The sequence below is a fragment of the Trichechus manatus genome, unplaced genomic scaffold, assembly GCF_000243295.1.
Source record: "Trichechus manatus latirostris isolate Lorelei unplaced genomic scaffold, TriManLat1.0 scaffold00060, whole genome shotgun sequence".
NCBI lineage: Eukaryota > Metazoa > Chordata > Mammalia > Sirenia > Trichechidae > Trichechus > Trichechus manatus.
Genome location: NW_004443996.1, coordinates 13,461,386 through 13,483,704, shown reverse-complemented (window position 1 = coordinate 13,483,704; position 22,319 = coordinate 13,461,386). Strand labels below are relative to the sequence as shown.

Genomic DNA, 22,319 nt, shown 5'->3' with positions numbered 1-22,319 from the left:
CTTGTTTCCACCCCAGGATCACTGTATCCATTCATCCAGTTCCTGCCCCTTCCTGCCTTCTTGTCCTGCTTTTGGACAGAAGCTGCCCGTTTGGTCTCTTATATTTGATTGAACTAAGAAGCACGTTCCTCATGTGTGTTATTTTTTGTTTTATAGCATGTCTAATCTTTGTCTGAAAAGTGAGCTTCGGGAATTTTAAAACATAGATGAGTAGGGTAGGGGGCAGAGAGTTTAAGTTAATGTGAGTAAAATAACTAGAACAGAAATAACGAGAATGCTGACACAGTGTGAAGAATGTAACTGATGTCACTGATCATTATGTCTAGAAACTGTGGAATGGGAGTGGGTTTTGTGTATATTTTCACGGAAAATAAAAATATTAATTAAAAAAAGAAAAATAGCCCTCAAGGATTTTTAAAACCTAAAAAATAACATTACATTAAAAAAATAGCAAAGTAGAATAACATCCATAGTTTCATCATCCTAACACAATGTACCCTCACGTGTCTGTCAGTTTGTCATACTGTAGGGGCTTGCGTGTTGCTGTGATGCTAGAAGCTGTGCCATCGGTATTCAAATACCAGCAGGGTCACCCATGGTGAACAGGTTTCAGCTGAGCTTCCAGACTAAGACAGACTAGGAAGAAGGACCTGGTGGTCTACTTCTGAGAAGAATTAGCCAGAGAAAACCTTATGAATAGCAGCGGAACATTGTCTGATGTAGTGCCAGAAGGTGAGCCCCTCAGGTTGGAAGACACTCAGAAGATGACTGGGGAAGAGCTACCTCCTCAAAGTAGGGTCAACCTTAATGATGTGGGTGGAGTTAAGCTTTCGGGACCTTCATTTGCTGATGTGGCACAAATCAAAATGAGAAGAAACGGCTGCAAACATGCATTAATAATCAGAACGTGGAATGTATGAAGTGTGAATCTAGGAAAATTGGAAATTGTCAAAAATGAAATGAAACACATAAAGATCGATATCCTAGGCATTAGTGAGCTGAAATGGACTGGTTTTGGCCATTTCGAATTGGACAACCATATGGTCTCCTATACTGGGAATGACGACTTGAAGAGGAATGGCCTTGCATTCATCGTCAAAAAGAACATTTCAAGATCTGTCCTGAAGTACAACGCTGTCAGTGATAGAATAATGTCCTTACACCAACAAGGAAGACCAGATAATATGACTGTTATTCAAATTTACGCACCAACCACTAAGGCCAAAGATGAAGAAATTGAAGATTTTTACCAATGTCTGCAGTCTGAAATTGATTGAATATGAAATCAGGATGCATTGATAATTACTGGTAATTGGAATGTGAAAGTTGGAAACGAAGAAGGATCAGTAGTTGGAAAATATGGCCTTGGTGATAGAAATGATGCCGGAGATCACATGATAGAATTTTGCAAGACCAACAACTTCTTTATTGCAAGTACCTTTTTTCAACAACATAAACGGCAAGTGTACATGTGAACTTCACCAGATGGAATGCACAGGATTCAAATTAACTACGTTTGTGGAAAGAGACAATGGAAAAGCTCAATATCATCAGTCAGAACAAGTCCAGGGGCCGACTGCAGAACGGAAAATCAGTTGCTCATATGTAAGTTCAAGTTGAAGCTGAAAAAAATTAAAACAAGTCCAAGAGAGCCAAAGGATGACCTTGAGTATATCCCACCTGAATTTAGAGACCATCTCAAGAATAGATTTGATGCATTGAACACTAATGACCAAAGACCAGACGAGCTGTGGAATGACATCAAGGGCATCGTAAGTGAAGAAAGCAAGAGGTCATTAAAAAGACAGGAAAGAAAGACCAACATGGATGTCAGAAGAGACTCTGAAACTTGCTGTTGAACTTTGAGTAGCCAAAGCACATGGAAGAAATGATGAAGTGAAAGAGCTAAACAGAAGATTTCAAAGGGCGGCTGGAGAAGACAAAATAAAGTATTATAATGACGTATGCAAAGACCTTGAGTTAGAAACCCAAAAGGAAAGAACACTCTCAGCATTTCTTAAGCTGAAAGAACTGAAGAAAAATTTCAAGCCTCGAGTTGCAATAGTGAAGGATTATATGGGGAAAATATTAAACGATGCAAGAAGCATCAGAAGAAGATGGAAGGAATACACAGAGTCACTATACCAAAAAGAACTGGTCATTGTTCAACCATTTCAGGAGGTAGCATATGATCAGAAACTGATGGTACTGAAGGAAGAAGTCCAAGCTGCACTGAAGGCATTGGCGAAAAACGCAGCTCCAGGAATTGACGGAATATCAATTGAAATGTTTCAACAAATGGATGCAGCTCTGGAAGTGCTCACTCATCTATGCCAAGAAATTGGAAGACAACTACCTGGCCAACTGACTGGAAGAGATCCATATTTATGCCTATTCCAAAGAAAGGTGATCCAACCGAATGCAGAAATTATTGAACAATATCGTTAATGTCACACACAAGTTAAATTTTGCTAAAGATCATTCAAAAGCAGCTGCATTGACAGGGAACTGCCAGAAATCCAAGCCAGATGCAGAAGAGGACACGGAACCAGGGATATTATTGCTGATGTCAGATATATTCTGGCTGAAAGCAGAGAATACCAGAAAGATGTTACCTGTGTTTTATTGACTGTGCTAAGGCATTCGACTGTGTGGATCATAACAAATTATGAATAATATTGTGAAGAATGAAAATTCCAGTATACTTGATTATGCTCATGAGGAACCTGTACATAGATCAAGAGGCAGTCATTCAAACAGAACAAGGGGATACTGTGTGGTTTAAAGTCAGGAAAGGTGTGCATCAGAGTTGTATCCTTTCACCATACTTATTCAGTCTGTATTCTGAGCAAATAATCCAAGAAGTTGGACTATATGAAGAAGAACGGGGCATCAGGATTGGAGGAAGACTCATTAACAACCTGTGTTATGCAGATGACACAACCTTGCTTGCTGAAATTGAAGAGGACTTGAAGCACTTAACGATAGAAGATCAAAGACTACAGCCTTCAGTATGGATTACACCTTAACATAAAGATAACAAAAATCTTCACAACTGGACCAATAAGCAACATCATGGTAAATGTAGAAAAGAGTGAAGTTGTCAAGAATTTCATTTTACTTTGATCCACAACCAACACCCATGGAAGCAGCAGTCAAGAAATCAAACGACACATTGCATTGGGCAAATCTGCTGCAAAAGACGACTTTAAAGTGTTTAAAAGCAAAGACTTCACCTTGAAGACTAAGGTGAGCCTGACCCACGTCATAGTGTTTTCATTTGCCTCATATGCATGCAAAAGCTGGACAATCAATAAGGAAGACCAAAGAAGAATTGACACCTTTGAATTGTGGTGTTGGTGAAAAATATTGAATATACCATGGACTTCCAAAAGAATGAACAAATCTATCTTGGAAGGAGTACATCCAGAATGCTCCTTAGAAGCAAGGATGGCGAGACTATGTCTCACGTACTTTGGACATGTTATCAGGAGGGATCAGTCTCTGGAAAAGGACATCATGCTTGGTAAAGTAGAGGGTCAGTGAAAAAGAGGAAGACCCTCAATGAGATTGATTGACACTGGCTGCAGCAGTGGGCTCAAGCATAACAAGGATTGTGAGGATGGCGCAGGACTGGACAATGTTTCGTTCTGTTGTACATAGTGTCACTATGAGTCAGAACCGACTTGATGGCACCTAACAACAACACAATGTCAGTTTTAGTTTCTTGTATTCCATTTCCCTTTTCGTTCATTTACATACATGTTTTTACATAAATACAATATTAATACACAAACTGTTTTTAAATGGGTATATTTTATGTATATTATACCTCAATAAAGTTGAATAAAAATTAAAATCCCCTTGTACCCATACTATTTTATTCTGCTTTATTTTATTTAATAATAAACATTTTCCAGTTTTGCTAAATGATTTTATTTTAATGATGTATAATTTATCAAACTTGTATATTATAATTAACTTAATCATCCCCCTGTTCTTGGGAATTTGGGCTGTTTCTGCTATTTCAATATTGTAAATAATACCACAGTAAGCGTCTTTGAGGTTTTTGGTGCTTTCTTTTGTTAAATTATTTCTTAGGGTAAATTTCCAGCTGTGAGATTAATGAGTCAACATTTATAATCCTTGCTAAGTATGAAGACAGTATCTTACTATAGCTTTTCTAGGATCAGGAAGAATTAGAGAATATTATTTTACTTTAAAAGAAAGCAGGGTAAAATAAGTACTTGCTGTGATTTGTTTTTCCAATATAAAATGCCAGTTTTGTCTCCAACACTCTTTACCTTAAAAAGAAAAAAGATACTAGTTTTCATTTTCATTTGCCTTTAAATTAGCTAAGGTATTTGGGACTATTGACAAACTCCTATCTAAGGAAAGAGAAGGGGTCTTTTACTATCCAGTAAGGTCTCTCTTTTTATTTTCCTACTACTAGTAACCCCTAGTATTCATATAATAAGCCCTTCTTCACTGTATGCATTTTCATAACCAGATATTGAGGTTTGTTACAGGGTTTGTGGTATAAAGTCTGTGTGGGCTCAGAGATATTTTAAGTTAAGCCAAGCCCTGAACAACGTTGCTTAATGTAATTGGTTTATTTCTGAAATTTTAAGTCAGAATATTATTCTTTTTTCACTATACTTAAAACTGTCTTCTTTTTTGCTGTTCCTGTATTAGATGAGCTGTGTGGGTTGATAGCCATTGCTGATACAGTGAAGCCTGAAGCAGAATTGGCTGTCCATATTCTGAAATCTATGGGCTTAGAAGTAGTTCTTATGACTGGAGACAACAGTAAAACAGCTAGATGTATTGCTTCTCAGGTAATTGGTTTACTTAGTTATTGGGATGAGGGTATGTAGTGACTTCTAATTCTTCATATACATTTTCTTTTTTTCCTTCAGACTCTAAAATAGAGTTTGTATTACCTATTATTTTATCATTGAGTGGCTGTAGTTGGTTCCTTAAAGAGGAATTGACATGTCATGCTGGAAGGTCTTTGGACTTTGTGTGTTACTGTTACAAGTAAAGGCTATTTGTCTAGTTCATGGGTTGCTGAGTGACACTGTATACAGTTTCTATTGATGCTTCCTTTGAAATGTTGCTCATATTCTTCCCCAGTACTGTCAGCCTAAACCATGCTTTAATAATCTCATGCCTAAAACATGGCAATAGCTTCATGCACTCCCCCCACTAGTCCACCTTGAACAACACTGATGGAACAATCTTCCTAATGTATTACTTTGACATACCATTTCTCTAGTACTGACTCCCAAATTTGCCTTATCTCCAAAACTCTTCTTATATTATTATTTTCTACTTTGGAATGTTGTTTCCCCTCTCCTTTAAATAATATCAGTTGTATGTGAATACATTCTTGTATAAAGAAATACAGAAGAATATAAAATAAAAAGTTTAAATCATTCACCTGGAACAACAGAGGAAGAAGGAGAGTCAGGAATAAGAAGAGGATATGGAATGTGTGGCTAATTACCTCCATGAACAACTGCCTCCTTTACCATGAGGTCAAAACTGGATGGTGCCTGGCTACCATTACTGAACATTTTGATCAAAGATTCCATAGAAGAATCCAGAATTTCAAATTCTCATGGACTCTAGACTTTCTGGAGCCATGGAGGTGGATGAACCCCAGAAACTATTGCCCTGAGATAATCTTAAACCTTAAACCAAAAATATCCTTTGAACCCTGTTTCTGTAGAGTCGATTTTGACTTGTAGTGACCCTATAGGACAGAGTAGAACTGCCCCATAGGGTGTCTTAGGCTGTAATCTTTACGGGAGCAGATCACCAGGTCTTTTCTCCCACAGAGTCACTGCGTGGGTTCAAACCACCGACCTTTTGTTTAGCAGCTGAGCACCTAACCATTATGCCACCAGAGCTCTTTAATATCCTTTGAATTCATCTTAAAACTGATCAGTAGTTTAGCTTAACTAGTAGCAAATGTCTGCCTTGAGCATTATGCTCTTTTAAGATCTGTCTATATGGGATCAAATTGACAATAGTTAACTTGAAAGATTAGATAGGAATCTTAGGGGGCTGTGAGTTTGTGTTAATGAGGGAGGAACAACTCAGAAAAGGAGGGTGAGAATGGTTGCACAACTGGAAGAATGTAATCAGTGTCACTGAATTGTACATGTAAATTGGTGTATGTTTTGCTGTGTGTAGTCTCAACAATAACAAAATAAATAAAATTTAGAAGGAAAAAAAAGTGCAAAGGCATATGAGATTGATCACACTAGCTTTAAAGAGTCTTGAGTTTTAATCCTACACTCAGAGGTATGTACTGGTCCTCATACAAAATATCACCAGCCATAATATAGGCCAAATACTACATTTTTATTTTCCTTCAACAGGTTATTTTTTTTAATTCTGAAAAATGTGGGGTTTTTTTGTTTGTTTTTTTTTTAATTTAAGACTTTAAAAAATATACTTAGTCATAGAGTATAAATTAGTGTAAATTAAAGGTCATGAGTCCAACTGCCTCGTTTGTGATAGATACAGCTCTTGTTGTTGTTAGCTGTGGTCCAGTTAGCCCCCGACTTATGACGTCCCTGTGCACAAAGAGATCTGACTGTTGTGATCCACTGGGTTTTCATTGACTGATTTTTCAGAAGTAGATTGCCAGGCCTTTCTTCCATATTTAGCTCTATTGAGGATCTTATTTAAACTAAAAGACCTAGTATAACAGACTTTTATTGTGTTTAGATCTAAAATTCATACACTTTCCTCTTGGTGCACCAATTTTCCCCTTCTCCTTTTCCCGCAACAGACACATACATACTCTCTCACTCTATGCCATTGCCATTCGGGTGGAGTAAATGACACAAGCATAAACCAGTCAGCACACTGCAGTCCTTTGACCACAGTAATTGGTTCAGAAATGGACACAATCAGAGCAAAGAAGACAAACAGATTTTTTTTGCTGGTAATACTGAGACAAAGACGGTTACTCTTCCCATAGAGCTGAAATACAAGGACATAAGAACTGCAGATGCTATAGCTATCAAAAAAGGTCAACCTGTGTAAGAATGAAACCAGTATAAAGAGGAGAGGAAAACAAGAAAAATTTTCTGAATCCTTTTATCAGAATATTCCCAAAGCTAACTTGAACTCTTTGAGTTTTAGATGCATTGGCCCAATAGATTCGCTTTTCTCCTAAAAAAATAAATAAATAAAGTTTAAGTCACTTTTCCCATGCTCCCTGTCCAGTCCTACTCCCCCAGACTTTTTCATATGCATATATATTTATATACAAATGTATAGTTCCAGTATGTTCAACATAAATTGGATCATTTTGTACAGATTGTTTAGCAGTTTGCTTTTTTTAATGTAACAATATGCCTTAGAGCTTTGTCCATGCTTGAATATAAAGTTATTTTATTCTTTTTACATTGCTGCATGGAATTCCATGGTATGGATATATCGCAATTTGTTTAACCATACCCCTGATGATGGGCATTTAGGTGGTTTTCAAAATTTTGTTGTTACAAACAGGGCAATAATGAACATCCTTGGACATACATCTTTTTGTACATGTATAAGTATGTCCAAAATATAGCCAGAAGAGGAATTACTGGGCCAAAGGATATGCACATTTTGACTGATGTTGCCAAATACCCTACAAAAACAGTACCAATTTATATATCCACTAACAGTGTATAGGAGAGCTCATTTCTCCATATTTGAAAAATTTGGATATCTGATGGGTGAAAATGATGGCTCATTATTGCTAAGCATGTTTAAGATACTCAGTAATATTTCTTGAAATGAATTAAGTTTATTTTTCCTCATGTAGGTTGGCATTACCAAGGTGTTTGCTGAAGTTCTACCTTCCCACAAGGTTGCTAAGGTGAAACAACTTCAAGAGGAGGGGAAACGGGTAGCAATGGTAGGAGATGGAATAAATGACTCCCCAGCTTTGGCAATGGCCAATGTTGGAATTGCCATTGGCACAGGCACAGATGTAGCCATTGAAGCAGCTGACGTGGTTTTGATAAGGGTGAGTTCTGTAGGCTAACTTTTTCTTTTACCTGTCATCTTTTATTGGACACTAGTTCTCAATTAGGGTGTGAAAGGACTGTTCCTCAAGGGGGAGGTGGTCCCAGGGAAAAAGTGGCCACAGCCAGGAATACAGACGGCAACCTCTCCACTGCTTCCTCTCAGTGGTACTTATGTAACCGCTCATGTCTGAGTTCCTTGTAAGAAAGGCAGTAGTTGAAAACCACATAATTTCCAGCACCATGGAGACCCCAGCAATGCTCCCCTTCTTTGCGTTGACATACTTGTTGTAAAACTGGTCATAACCTCTCTGAAATGCTCCCGCAGTGCCACTCGAGGTGAAGCCCCACATCAGTGTACAGCTGGGCAGCTCCCCTATTTTGACACCCATGAGTTTCTTCTCCTTCAGTGGTATGATGGATGCCATCTTGGAGTCCTGGGTGTCCTCTGTGCTGGGCTGCATGGGTGTGGCCTAACATTTGAGAAACTATTTGTATTAGAGTTCTCCAGAGAAACAGAATCAATAGGATAGACAGAGAGAGAAACAGACAGAGAGTGATTTATTTTAAGAAAGTGTCTCATGCAGTTGTGGGGGCTGACAAGTCCAAAATCTATAGGTAAGGGGGCAAGCTGTAAACTCCAGCAATCATGAGTCCAAAATCCATAGGCCAGGTGGTAGACTTGAAACTTCAGCAGGATATCTAGGTTGCAGACTTGAGGCAGGATTCCTTTTCCCCGGGAAACCTGTTTTTGCTGTTAAGGCTTTCAACTGTTGGGGTGAGACCAACCCACATTATCAAGAGTAATCTCCTTTACTTAGAGTCAACGGATTAAAATGCTAATTAAATCAACAAAATACCTTCATAGCAGCATCTAGAATAGTGTTTGACCAAGCAGCTGGGCACCATAGCCTAGCCAAGTTGACACATAAAATTAACCATCACAGTTCACCCCTTGTCAGCTTGTCACCTGTCTAAATCTTTTTAAACCATACTTAATCTCCAAATAAAGACAATGACAAAGTCATACTTTTGCCTAACATAACTATCCTGTGTACAACCAAAAATGCACTAACCCCTTCCAAGGGAGGATACAAAGTCCTTGGATGATGTTCACTTTTGTCTTTGGTATCCTGTAACTTAAATACTATGATGTAAAGTTAGTAAATCTTATGTTATATGATAAGTAAGAGAATAAGAGAAGGAAGAAAACAGATACTTGCTACATACACACACACACACACATATTCATAACAAATTAAGGAAGAAATACTCATTACAGTAACAGTCCCCATGTTTGCGACTGGTCATGTGGTCATAGCTGGTATTTATAATTACCTTCTTCTGCTATCCATTCCATATTCCCTTTGCCCTCAGCAAGTACCTCAGATGGCGAACATTCACATGGGATACAAATATCTTCAGATTTTTTGCCCATTGAGAGATGTCCTATCCACATACCTCTTACACAAACTTCCTTGTCACCAATTTTCCAGTCATGTTCCTTCCAAGTCCCTGACCATCCAGCCAATCCATTGGCAGCAGCGCATGAATCAGTTTATAATATACTTCTCACCATTTTTCCTAAGTAAAATGAACAACCAAATGTACTGCCAGAAGTTCTGCCTACTGAGAGAATTTCACTTTACTACCATCCTTCAGAGATGTCCCAGAAGGGCTATAATACTACAGCTGTCCATTTTTGGGTGGTGCCTGCATATCATGCAAAACCCCGCTGCTACTGAGTTGATTCTGACCCATAGCGACGCTAGGACAGAGTAGAACTGCCTCATAGGGTTTCCAAGGCTGTAAATCTTTACAGAAGCAGACTGCTACCTCTTTCTCCCGTGGCGCAGCTGGTGGGTTCAAACCGCCAACCTTAGCAGCCGAGTTCTTTAACCCCTGTGCCACCAGGGATTCTTGCATATCATGTAGAATCATCTATAAGCCAGGCATGAGTTTTTTCTTCCTCGGTCAGCTGATCATAGGGTACTCCCCATGAGGCCATAAGTGCAGGCTGGGAGAGAGAAGGTAATGTAGCTGGAGTGGGGACCATAAGCACTTGGGCTACTTCCTCATGTAACTTACTTGTGCCTTCATGCCTGCTTGAGCTTGATCTCATATATACCATTTCCAATTGTTGACGGAGTACTGCTGTACATGCCCACACTTACAGCTTTGTTAATCAGACAACAAACACCCAGCTCATGATGGTCAGCTCAGGTCACATGATAATGTGGCCCATGTTTAAGTATTCAGTCTTTACTAAGGCCCAGTAGCAAGCCAAAAGCTGTTTCTCAAAAGGAGAGTAGTTATCTGCAGAGGATAGCAGGGCTATGCCCCAAAATCCAAAGAGTCTGTGTTGTGATTCACCAATAGAGGCCTGCCAAAGGCTCAAACAGCATCTCTTTCTGCCACTGACACTTCACGCACAACTGGTATGCTGGATCCTATGGCCCAAGTGGCAGAGCAGCTTATATGGCAGCCCAGACCTAGAGCAGAGCTTTCTCTTCTTCTGGGCCCCACTCAAAACTAAGCAGCTTTTTGGGTCACTCAGCAAATGGACTGGAGTATCACACCCAGAAAAGGAGTATGTTGCCTCCAAAATCCAAAGGGGCCTACTAGGCATTGTGCCTCCTTTTTAGTTGTGGGAGAGGCCAGATGCAGCGACTTATCTTTTACCTTAGAAGGTATATCTTTACATGCCCCATACCACTGGGCCCCTAGAAATTTCACTGAGGCAGAAGGCCCTGAATATTGTTGGGTTAATTTCACACCCTCTGACTTGCAGGTGTCTTACCAATAAATCTAGAATAGTTAGTATTTCTTATTCACTAGGTCCAATCAGCATACTGTTATTAATATAATGGATCAGTGTGATGTTTTGTGGAAGGGAAAGACAAGGTCCCTGCAGAATAAATTATGACATAGGGCTTAATATGGAGAGTTGATACACCCCTGAGGTAGGACAGTGATGATATATTGCTGGCCTTTCCAGCTAAGGTAGACTGCTTCTGGTGGTCTTCACTAACAGATATCAAGAAAAAAGCATTTGCCAGATCAATAGCTGTGTGCCGTGCACCAGGATATGTGTTAATTTGGCCAAGTAATGAACCACATCTGGAATAGCAGATGCAATTACAATCACTACCTGGTTAAGTTTACAATAATCCACTGTCATTCTCCTAGATCTGTCTGTATTTTGCATGGCCAGATAGGCTAGTTGAATGGGGATGTGGTGGGAATCACCAGCCCAACATCCTTCAAGTCCTTGATGGTGGCACTAAGCTCTGCAATCTCTTCAGGAGTGCAGTATTGCTTTTGATTTACCATTTTTCTAGGTAGAGGCAGTTCTAGTGGCTTCCACTTGGCCTTTTCTGCCATAATAGCCCGCACTCCACAGGTCAAGAAACCAATGTGGGGATTCTGTGAGTTGTTGAGTATATGTATTCCAATTATGCATTCTGGAACTGGGGAAATAACTACAGGATAGTTTTGGAGACCCTCAGAACCTGCTGTGAGACGGACCTGTGCTAAAACTCAGTTGATCACCTGACCTCTGATTGCCCCTCCTCTGACTGGTGGACCACAGTGACATTTTGAGTCTCCTGGAATTAATGTGCTCAGTGTCCAATAATCCTGAAAAGTCTGGTGTTTCCTTTCCCCCAATACACAGTCACCCTGGTAAAAGGCCACAGGTCTCTTTGGGCAAGGCTGGGAGAAAGATTAATAGTATAAAATTTTGGCATGTAATGGGGTTCTTCCCAAGGGGACCTGGCATCCCCTTTATTGTAGGGATTGTAGATTTGTAAACTGGCTGATGCCAAGAAATTTAGAAGACAGCTACCTGGCCAAATGACTGGAAGAGATCCATATTTATGTCTATTCCCAAGAAAGGCAATCCAACCAAATGCAGAAATTATCGAACAGTATCATTAATATCACATGCAGGTAAAATTTTGCTGAAGCTCATTCAAAAGATGCTGCAGCAGTATGTTGACAGGGAACTGCCAGAAATTCAGGCCGGATTCAGAAGAGGACCGGGAACCAGGGATATCATTGCTGATGTCAGATATATTCTGGCTGAAAGCAGAGAATATCAGAAAGATGTTTACCTGTGTTTTATTGACTATGCTAAGGCATTCGACTGTGTGGATCATAACAAATTATGGATAACATTGCGAAGAATGGGAATTCCAGAACACTTAATTGTGCTCATGAGGAACCTGTACATAGATCAAGAGGCAGTTGTTTTGGACAGAACAAGGGGATACTGCATGGTTTAAAATCAGTAAAGGTATGTGTCAGGGTTGCGTTCTTTCACTATACCTATTCAATCTGTATGCTGAGCAAACAATCTGAGAAGCTGGACTCTGTGAAGAAGAACGGGGCATCAGAATTGGAGGAAGACTCATTAACAACCTGCGTTATGCAGATGGCAGCCTTGCTTGCTGAAAGTGAAGAGGACTTGAAGCACTTACTGATGAAGATCAAATACCACAGTCTTCAGTATGGATTACACCTCAGCATAAAGAAAACAAAAATCTCACAACTGGACCAATAAGTAACATCATGATAAATGGAGAAAAGTTTGAAGTTGTCAAGGATTTCATTTTACTTGGATCTACAATCAACACCCATGGAAGCAGCAGTCAGGAGATCAAAAGACGCATTGCATTGGGCAAATCTGCTGCAAAAGACCTCTTTCAAGTGTTGAAAAGCAAAGATATCACCTTGAAGACTAAGGTGCGCCCGACCCAAGCCATGGTATTTTCAGTTGCATCATATGCATGCGAAAGCTGAACAATGAATAAGGATGACCGAAGAAGAATTGACGCCTTTGAATTGTGGTGTTGGCGAAGAATATTGAATATACCATGGACTGCCAAAAGAATGAACAAATCTGTCTCGGAAGAAGTACAACCAGAATGCTCCTTAGAAGCAGGGATGGCAAGACTACGTCCTATGTACTTTGGACGTGTTGTCAGAAGGGATCAGTCCCTGGAGAAGGACATCATGCTTGGTAAAGTAGAGGGTCAGACCCTCAACGAGATGGATTGAGACAGTGGCTGCAACAATGGGCTCAAGCATAACAACGATTGTGAGCATGGCACAGGACACAGCAGTGTTTCCTTCCATGGTACGTAGGGTCGCTATGAGTCAGAACCGACTCAATAGCACCTAACAACAACAACAACAACAAACTAGTTGAAGTCCGGGAATTGATTGAGAAGCCATGGCTCTCTGTTTTGGTGATTCAGGTTAGACTTCTGTTAACTTGACTTACAAATCTTTCACTTATACAGATCAAGTAAGATTTCAGTATATGACTCATGTATTTTTCCTAGCTAACACCATAGGTCTCTGCAAATCAAATTATTCTGACTACTGCTTTGACTCCACTGTCCATTACAGTAATCACACCCACATTGTCTTTGGTGATTAAGTGCTGCCACTTGGCCCCTGTTACCCTGGGATCCAATTATCCCCATTGAATTTAGGTTTCCCAGTTCAGTGGCAGTAGTTCCCACTGTAATATCTCACAGAGAAGTGCAACCATAGAGCTCTCCAAGGATGCTGGGACTCCCCTCGCAAGTTTATTCTTCACAGTTGTGGTGAAGGTGTGTCCTCTGGACATCGTGTGGTGGTGAGCAGGTTGTACATAATAAATCCACTCTAACATGCCAATATCCTTAAGCCTTTGGATACCTTTTTCTAGAGTATACCAAGTCAGTCCTGGCATTTCAACTCCATTTAGTGTAGCTCACCTTTTGGTTTATGTTTCAGCCAACCAACCAACCAATTAGAGCCCTTTCTAACCCCTCAAGCTACAATATTGAATCCAGAATCTCTGCTTAGGGGGCCCAAATCAATAAATTCAGTCTGACCCAACTTTATGTTCCTTCCACCATCATCCCACATCTTTAATATCCATTCCTACATATATTCTCCGGGTTTCTGTCTGTACACATTAGAAAAATCATGTATTTCTTTTGAGTGTAGCACACCTCCTCATGAGTCACACTTTGTAGCTCACTTTTCAAGGCCTGCTGGGACTTGAGTTTAGTTATAGGTCTAGAAGAAAAGATGGGTGGTGAGGGGTAGATCAGCAGTGTTGCAAGGCAAATACCTCATGGGAGGCAATTACAGTTTCCTCAGGCAAAGCCCGGTTAATTTCCTCAGATGTGTGGAAGGGCTGCTTCTACTGGTGAGGAATACTCAGCACAATGTAGGGGTTCAGTGTTTCCAGATTCACCAGTATCTGCCCATATGTTCCCATTCAAATTTTCAGGATCCAGTTTTTGTTGGACAAAGTGAGGGAAAGAAATGCCATCACTTTAACATCAGACACCCTGCAAGGTTGGGAATTCAATTGGAGTTGTAATTCAGCCACTCTTTAGATGAGACTTTAAGTTTGGTTTTCAGTAAGCCTCAGCTCTGTGGCTATAGGACATAAGATTTTCTTTCAAGGAACACATAAAAACTTTTATTTATGGAGCGCTTGAGCTGGGAATTTGAAGTCCTGAGCTCATCCTTTCCTTTCTCTACTTTGTCCAGTGAAATTTGGAGCAACCAGCCTATCTCATTATACTCGTAAGTTTGACAAAAAGGTTCTAAGGTATCAAATACAGTATCACCCAGAACCTTTTAAGTATTTGATTAGGACTATCCAGTGATAATATTTTGTACATCATGTCATGGGCTATCAGTGCCCTCTTAACTATTGAAAATAAAGTCGTTAGTGCCTTTAAATCTAATCAGGTTAGAAAACCAATTGCAGAACCCCAGAACCAATTCAGAAAACTCATCCTTAAGGACCACTGTAGGTAGAACCACTCTAGGTACCTAAATGTGTGTTAGGGTTCTTCAGAGAAACAGAACCAATGGAATCTCTCTCTCTCTCTCTCTCTCTCTATATATATATATATATGTGTGTGTGTGTGTGTGTGTGTGTATTGTGTGTGTGTATAGTATATGGTAAGTCTTATTAATTATTTCTTGATTTTCTATATATATATCTATACCAAAAATAATCCACTGCCACTGAGTTGATTCTGACTCATAGCGACTCCATAGGGTTTCCAAGGCTGTAAATCTCTATGGAAGCAGACTGCCACATCTTTCTCCCATGGAGTCGCTGGTGGTTTCGAACTGCCAACCTTTCGGTTAGCAGGTGATTGCTTTAACCACTGTGCCATAAGGGCTCCTTATATATATATGTGTGTGTGTGTGTGTGTGTATGTATACATATATATACACACACACGTATATATAGTATATAGAAAGTTTTACTAATTACCTCCTGATTTTCTGTGTGCGTGTGTATATATATTTTATACACACACACACGCATGCACAGAGAAAATCAGGAGGTAATTAGTATATATAAAGGAATTGGCTCACATGATTCTGGAGGCTGCAAGTCCAAAATCCGTAGGCCGGGCAGCAGGCTGGAAAGTCCTGCAGTCTTGAGTCTGAGATCTATAGTTCAGGTGGCAGGTTAGAATCTTAGGCAGAATATCTTACAGTCTTGATGCAGAATTCCTTCTCCTCTTGGAAACTTCAGGTTTTGCTTTTAAGACGGACTGATTGGACAAGGCTCATCCACATTATTGAGGACAATCTTCTTTACTTAAAGTCAACTGATTGTAAATGTTAATCAAATGTAAATACCCACATAGCAGCATCTAGACTAGTGTTTGACCAAACAACTGGGGACCATAGCCTAGCCAAGTTGACACATAAAATTAACCATCACACTTCCTCACATAGTCAGTGATAGTGTTGTAAGGTGTATCAAGCACATTCTGTCCTTTTAATTCCCATGTTCTCAACCATTAACGATGTGAGAATTTGGCATGGGAGTATGGAAAGTCTTACTAATTACCTCCTGATTTTCTCAATCCAACTAAACAAATGTGAATTACAAGCTCCTAAAGTGAATAGTGGAGTCCCTGGTAGTGCAAGCAGTTAATGTACCTGGCTGCTAACTGAAAGGTTGCAGGTTTGAGTCTACCCAGAGGCCACCTTGGAAGAAAGTCCTGGTGATCTACTTCTGAAAATTCAGCTGTTGAAAACTCTATGGAGCACAGTTCTACTCTAACACATACGGGGTCACCATGAGTTGGAATTGGCTCAATAAGAACTGGTAAAGGTGAATAATAAGATTTAGACATGTACTTATAATAAAATTACCTTCAACAAATATTAGCTGAGGTTATTTTAATGGTATTTAATTTCCATACCAGCATACAACCCTGAAAGTGTTTTCAAAATCCTGAGAAAAATTCCTGAAAAACATTGTTCAATGCTGATTCAAATTTTTAGCAATATCTGAGATTTATAGTTAGTTCACCTATTATCTCAAGGTGCACATACTGTTAATATATACAGTATCAAACCCGGAAGTTACTAGTTAGAGTCTCTCACTAACATCACAAATATTTCTGTTCTCAGAATGATCTTCTGGATGTAGTGGCAAGTTTCGACTTATCAAGAAAGACAGTCAAGAGGATTCGGATAAATTTTGTCTTTGCTCTAATTTATAATCTGGTTGGAATTCCCATAGCTGCTGGTACGTGACTGTAAAATAGTATTGCTTTTTTCTTCTGAAGTCATTAGAGACCTATCTTATTTGTGCTTTTAGTCTTTTTATTAGTTTTGTGCTTAATTCTTGTATATATCCTCCTGGTATGATGAGAGGTAATGTTAAAATGAATAATTCTAATTTTCATTTGTAATGAACATTGCTGACATGTATAAGAATGTTCACAGCAACATTCTATTAGTGAAAAATTGGCAACACTTATCTGCATCAACAAATGGGTAAAATGCTGAAAAATATCAAAAAGGAACTGTTTTGTATATATATATGGTGATCTCTGTAGTAGTATATGCTCTAACTAATCCAGGTTTGTTTCCTAGGAGTTTTTATGCCCATTGGTTTGGTTTTGCAGCCCTGGATGGGATCCGCTGCAATGGCTGCTTCATCTGTTTCAGTAGTACTTTCTTCTCTCTTCCTTAAACTGTAAGTGTAATGGCTTGCTCAAGTTTATATTTTATATTCCCTTTATAATCCACAGTCTGTCTTGGTAGGTTATATTCTTATATTAATCAATGATAAGCTCAAGCCTTGTCTAATAATAAATGTTAGTTATGTAACTGTTGCCTTATATAGTTTATACATACCAGTAAGTGGGGTAAAATCTAGTACATTGGCTATGAGAAGTAGAATTTCATTTGACTCTACACAGTTTCTGGCCACTTTTCTAGCAGAGATCATCTTAGTACACTGTCATACCAGGTTAATTTACTTCTTTATTTTAAAAACAATTTTTTGTGGCAAAATATATGTAACAAAAAGTTTGCCATTGTAACCACTTTTTAAGTACGTAATTCAGTGACATTAGTTGCTTTCACCAAGTTGTGCTACCATCACCACTATCCATTTCCAAAATTTTGTCATCATCCCAGATACAGACTTAGTACCCCTTCAGCAGTAACTCATTTCTCCCTTCCCACAGCCCCTGGTAACCAACAATAAACTTTTCTCTCTAAGCAATTGCCCATTTCAGATATTTCATATAAGTGGAATCATACAGTATTTGTCCTTTTGTGTCTGACTTATTTTACTCAGCATAATGTTTTCTAGATTCATCCATGTTGTAGCATGTATCAGGACTTCATTTCTGTTTATGGTTGAGTAATATTCCATTGTATGTATATACCACATTTTGTTTATCGATTCATCTGTTGATGGATACTTGGGTTGTTTCCATCTTTTGGCTACTGTGAGTAGCGCTGCAACAACCATTGGTGCACAAGTATCTGTTTGAGTCCTTGTTTTCAATTCTTTTTTATATATACCTGGCAGTGGAATTACTAGGTCAGCCCTGCTGGCACAGTGGTTAAGCGCTTGGCTGCTAACCAACAGGTCAGCAGTTTGAACCCACCAGCCACTGCACGGGAGAAAGATGTGGAAGTCTGCTTCCATAAAGATTATAGCCTTGAAAATCCTATGGGGCAGTTCTCCTATGTCCTGTAGGGTCACTATAAGTCAGAATTGACTCAATGGCAACGGGTTTGGTGGTTTTTTTTATGGTAATTCTATGTTTAACTTTTTGAGCATCTGCCAAATTGTTTTTCTACTTCTTTCATTTTTTAATGTAACAAGCATCTAGTTCACACTTGGTTATTTCAAACTAGTGTACTTTTGCATGTGTCCAGGTATAGGAAACCAGCTTATGAGAATTATGAACTGCATACCCGGAGCCAGATAGGACAGAAGAGTCCTTCAGAAATCAGTGTTCATGTTGGAATAGATGACAACTCAAGAATTTCTCCTCAACTGAGTTTGCTGGACCGGATTGTTAATTACAGTAGAGCCTCCATAAACTCACTACTGTCTGATAAACGTTCCCTAAACAGCGTTGTTACCAATGAACCTGACAAGCACTCACTCCTGGTGGGAGACTTCAGGGAAGATGACACTGCATTGTAAAAGGGCAGAGAGAGTACTACTAGCTTAACTTGTTATGCACTGACGGAGCATTCATGAAGTCATCTTAGCTTTTCAAAATATTGTGGAGGGATTTTATGTTGTTCTCATGCTCTTGTATTAGGAGTTCTATTTGAGTTACATTTATTTGTCTAATGATAAAAATATCTTTTTCAGGACATCAGCTCTGAACCTAGCTTTATTTGAAGTGAATTTCCAGAATTTTTTGTTTCACTAGCAACAGATAAGGTAGAGCCATGAGGTTTGCAATAGATACCAAATTAAAGACTGCTGAATTGCTACTAAAGTGATAGATTTTTTTTAATTTGACAAAAAAAAAGAGAAAAATCCAAAGAGGATAATTAAAATTTTGAATATTTGAGAAAATGACCTTGAGATTCTTGAGCCCTATCCCTGCCAGACTGGGGAGCGATGACTTTGAAAGCACTGTTTAAAGCATCTAGTTTTAGAAGGGAAATAGTAAAAACTGTTTGAAAATAAACGTGCCTTACTTATTCCAGGCTTTCTTTCTCCCTCATTCCCCCTACAACTTTGTCCTTGCAGTTGCTTTCTTAGATGCTGCAGTATGTTTTCTTTGACTTTCTTCTTCCAAGTGAGACAGGTTTGGGTGATTCTTCATATTTAAAATTAACTGACAACTTTTTCAATAGTTTGTTCCCTTTTTTTTATCTTGTAGCTCAAAGGTCTTTAAGGGTCTGTAGGGTTTCCTGCCTCCCATCTTTCCCTTGTAAAAAGATATTGTAAAATTCTTCCTTCAACCTTTCTAGTTCTCTGCAAACTTTCAATTCACTCCTGCTGAGTTCAGCTATAAGAAGTTGTTTTTAGTGTAGCCTCTTTACCAGCCTCAGTCCAGAAACTTAAAAAAAATTTGAGCCTCTTCTGCAATTGGTATTTTCAAAGATTAACACTACCATCTTTAACATATACAGGTCATATAACATTACTAGCGCAGTGGCTAAGAGCTCGGCTGCTAACCAAAATGTTGACAGTTTGAATCTACCAGCTGCTCCTTGGAAACCCTATGGGGCAGTTCTATTCTATCCTATAGGGTTACTGTGAGTTGGAATTGAGGCAATGGGTTTTTTGGATTCACTAGCTTTGACTTTTTTTGGACAGAATACAAGCCCTTACTGAGTATATGTAATTTAATAGATTTTAATTATCTTTTAATGTTTCAGGTAACCTCTGAAAGTTACTTTAAAATAATGCAATTGCACAAAGCTGCTTTTACCAAAAAGATACAATAAATTGTAATACAGAAATTAGACTTCCTCTAAATGTGACACCTTTTAGCTAAATTTATACTTTTCCCTGGTTTAAAGCATTTGCACTTGCTAGTTAGTATGATTGGCAAATTTAGGAGCTTGTTCCCTCTGCCATGTGAATTTAGAAATTCCCCCTGGGAATTAATACACTGGTTAAAGGTCTGATACTTGTATCACTATTTAAATTTCCTTGTTAATTGCAGGGTGGAATTACATATGCAGAAAATGTAAGTGAAGAGAACTCATAAGGAAATTCCTAACATTTTGTTCCTATTGCCATATGGCATCTTTGTACTCAGTACATGTTTTCTCCCTTTGAGGTCAGTAATAAATGTAAAACATCATTTTTATAGAGCAGGGTCTAAAATCAAGTGGGGGTTGAGGAATAGGGTTCTTCCTCTCCTACCGTCTTTGTCTCTTACACACACAAAAAGTTTACAACATTATACCATGCTGCCTTTTCATATTTGAAAAAGTTCTAATTTTTTCCCACCTATCTTAAAGAGTGAACTGAAACTTTTGATGAAGGTGCTATTAGTCTAGAAAGACAAACCCATTTCAATGAAATATGAATGAATTTGTATGTCTAGGCTCTTTTTTAGACCAATACCTTTGCCATCTTCTCTGCTTCCAGTTTGAGTTTTAATATTTGTTTCTTATTTTAATTCCAGCGACCCATCATACCAGAATTTGTTTCTTCTAGAAGAAACAGCTGATATGACAAATGTATAATACTTTTCTCACTCGAGCCGAATTGACTCAAGCCAAATTGAAAAAAAGAAGCACCTCTTTTTGTTTTAAGCAGTTGAACATATCCAGCTTTTATTTTTATTATCATTATTATTGTGTGTGTTTGAGTCTTCCTTTAGGCCCCACGTGCATGTTGTAGGACTGGGAGTAACAGTCTATAGTCTGGGAATAATCTAGGATTTAAATTTCAGTCCTTACTACAAGAACAGGAAACTTGCTGTTTAGAAAGAGTCATTTTTAAAGCATCTGTAGCCACATTTCAATTCTCTGCAAGTCTCTTTTGCAATCGTAAACCCCCATTAGCTTCAGAGAGAAGCTGTATTCACTGGACAGAGAGGTATATATGTAGGGAATCAAAAACATTGCGTTCAGTTAGTGACTAGCTTACTAGTAACTAGTTACTAGTGAGAACACATTTTATAAGTGTGTGTGTTTATTCACATGCACACACATATATATATATATATATATATAAAACCATACAGAAGGCAAATGGATTTATATTTGAATTTGATATTTGAATATTTGAAGTTCTTTATTTTACTCTTCTGTGTTCACTCAGCAGCTATGCCCTCAGTGTGAAGATAACAACGACACTTTGATATCCAGTGCTGGTTCAAACACAACTATGGGGCACCTTTTATCTTAGATATCCAAAGATGCCTTTTGAATTTCAAAGATTAAAACACAACTATTTAGTGTTATAGAATAGTGACAAAACATAAATATTGTTGTCAGTTGTGAAAACAGAAATATTAATTTTCCTAGCTTAATGTCAACATTTTGAAATGTTAACTTTGCTGCCTTGTGAACATTTTATACTGTGCATTGGCTTTTTAAAAATTATTCTTTGTTCAGATGTAAAGGATTGTTAAAATAGCACTGTAGACAACATGTTCCCCAAAATTTAAGTGTGCATATCTTTTCTGTACACAGTTTAAAATCAAGAGTGTATGTTAGAGAAAAATTTTCTGTTACTTGTGGATCTTGCTTTACATTGATTTTTCTTAATATTTATTTTACTCTATTTTGTTATTTTCTTTGGATGAGGCATCTGGTTACTGGTTATTTTAATAAGAATGAAAACATTCCTGGAATTACTGCCTGTTTATTTATTTCTTTTCTATTTTTAAAAATACTATTTTACCAAATACAAAAAGATAGACTCATGCCAAATTATTACCTGTTTTTACACTAACTTTCTCCAGTCCCTCACTCTGGTATGAGTAGCCAGATAAAGCATAAAGCATGAATGATTAATGATTGTTCTTCAATTTAGTTTAGTTTTAGCTTCTTTAATGCATTGATAATAAATGCCTTTTGTAGCCAAAACTAGGTGTCTCAACCTTACGTTTTTAGATAAAGAAATGTTCAATTAAACATTGTTAAACGTTGATTGTTTGGTACCCAAAAGAGTAGTGGATGATATTGTGCAGCATTCATCTACTGTAGTTAAGATATTCAGTAGTTTGTTCTTCCATAAGCATGTTATTGATCGTATTTCTGCCAATGATGTGCCTTCAACTTTATAATTATAGTGTTGTAAAAAAAATTGTCAGAATCTCTTTTGTTAAATCATCCATCTCCTCTGTCAGTATTTCCAAACTACCTTGGTTGTATTTTCAGTTAGTTTTTTCTTCCCCCCAACAGGTAATCTAATAAGGGGTAGGGTTGGAGACAGCACCACACATTCCATAAGGGTGGGAAGGACGGAATCTATTTTTCTTCAGATTCCACTCCACCTGCCATATC

General features: G+C 38.3%; 1 protein-coding gene and 1 pseudogene across 5 annotated transcripts in view; one reads left to right on the top strand and one right to left on the bottom strand.

Annotated features, from left to right (window-relative positions):
* ATP7A (ATPase copper transporting alpha) overlaps window positions 1-21,661 on the top strand; it is a 258,321-nt gene extending 236,660 nt beyond the window's left edge. For all 5 annotated transcript variants that reach the window (XM_023733619.1, XM_023733620.1, XM_023733618.1 and 2 more), the window contains 5 exons: window positions 4,696-4,838; window positions 7,832-8,035; window positions 16,491-16,608; window positions 16,959-17,061; window positions 18,261-21,661. In XM_023733619.1, coding sequence (XP_023589387.1) covers window positions 4,696-4,838; window positions 7,832-8,035; window positions 16,491-16,608; window positions 16,959-17,061; window positions 18,261-18,534 — 842 coding nt within the window. In that variant the 3' untranslated portion in view covers window positions 18,535-21,661. The remainder of the gene's footprint in view (window positions 1-4,695; window positions 4,839-7,831; window positions 8,036-16,490; window positions 16,609-16,958; window positions 17,062-18,260) is intronic.
* Window positions 8,051-9,763, bottom strand: LOC111821035 (ATP synthase subunit f, mitochondrial pseudogene; annotated as a pseudogene).
* Window positions 21,662-22,319: the final 658 nt, after the last annotated feature.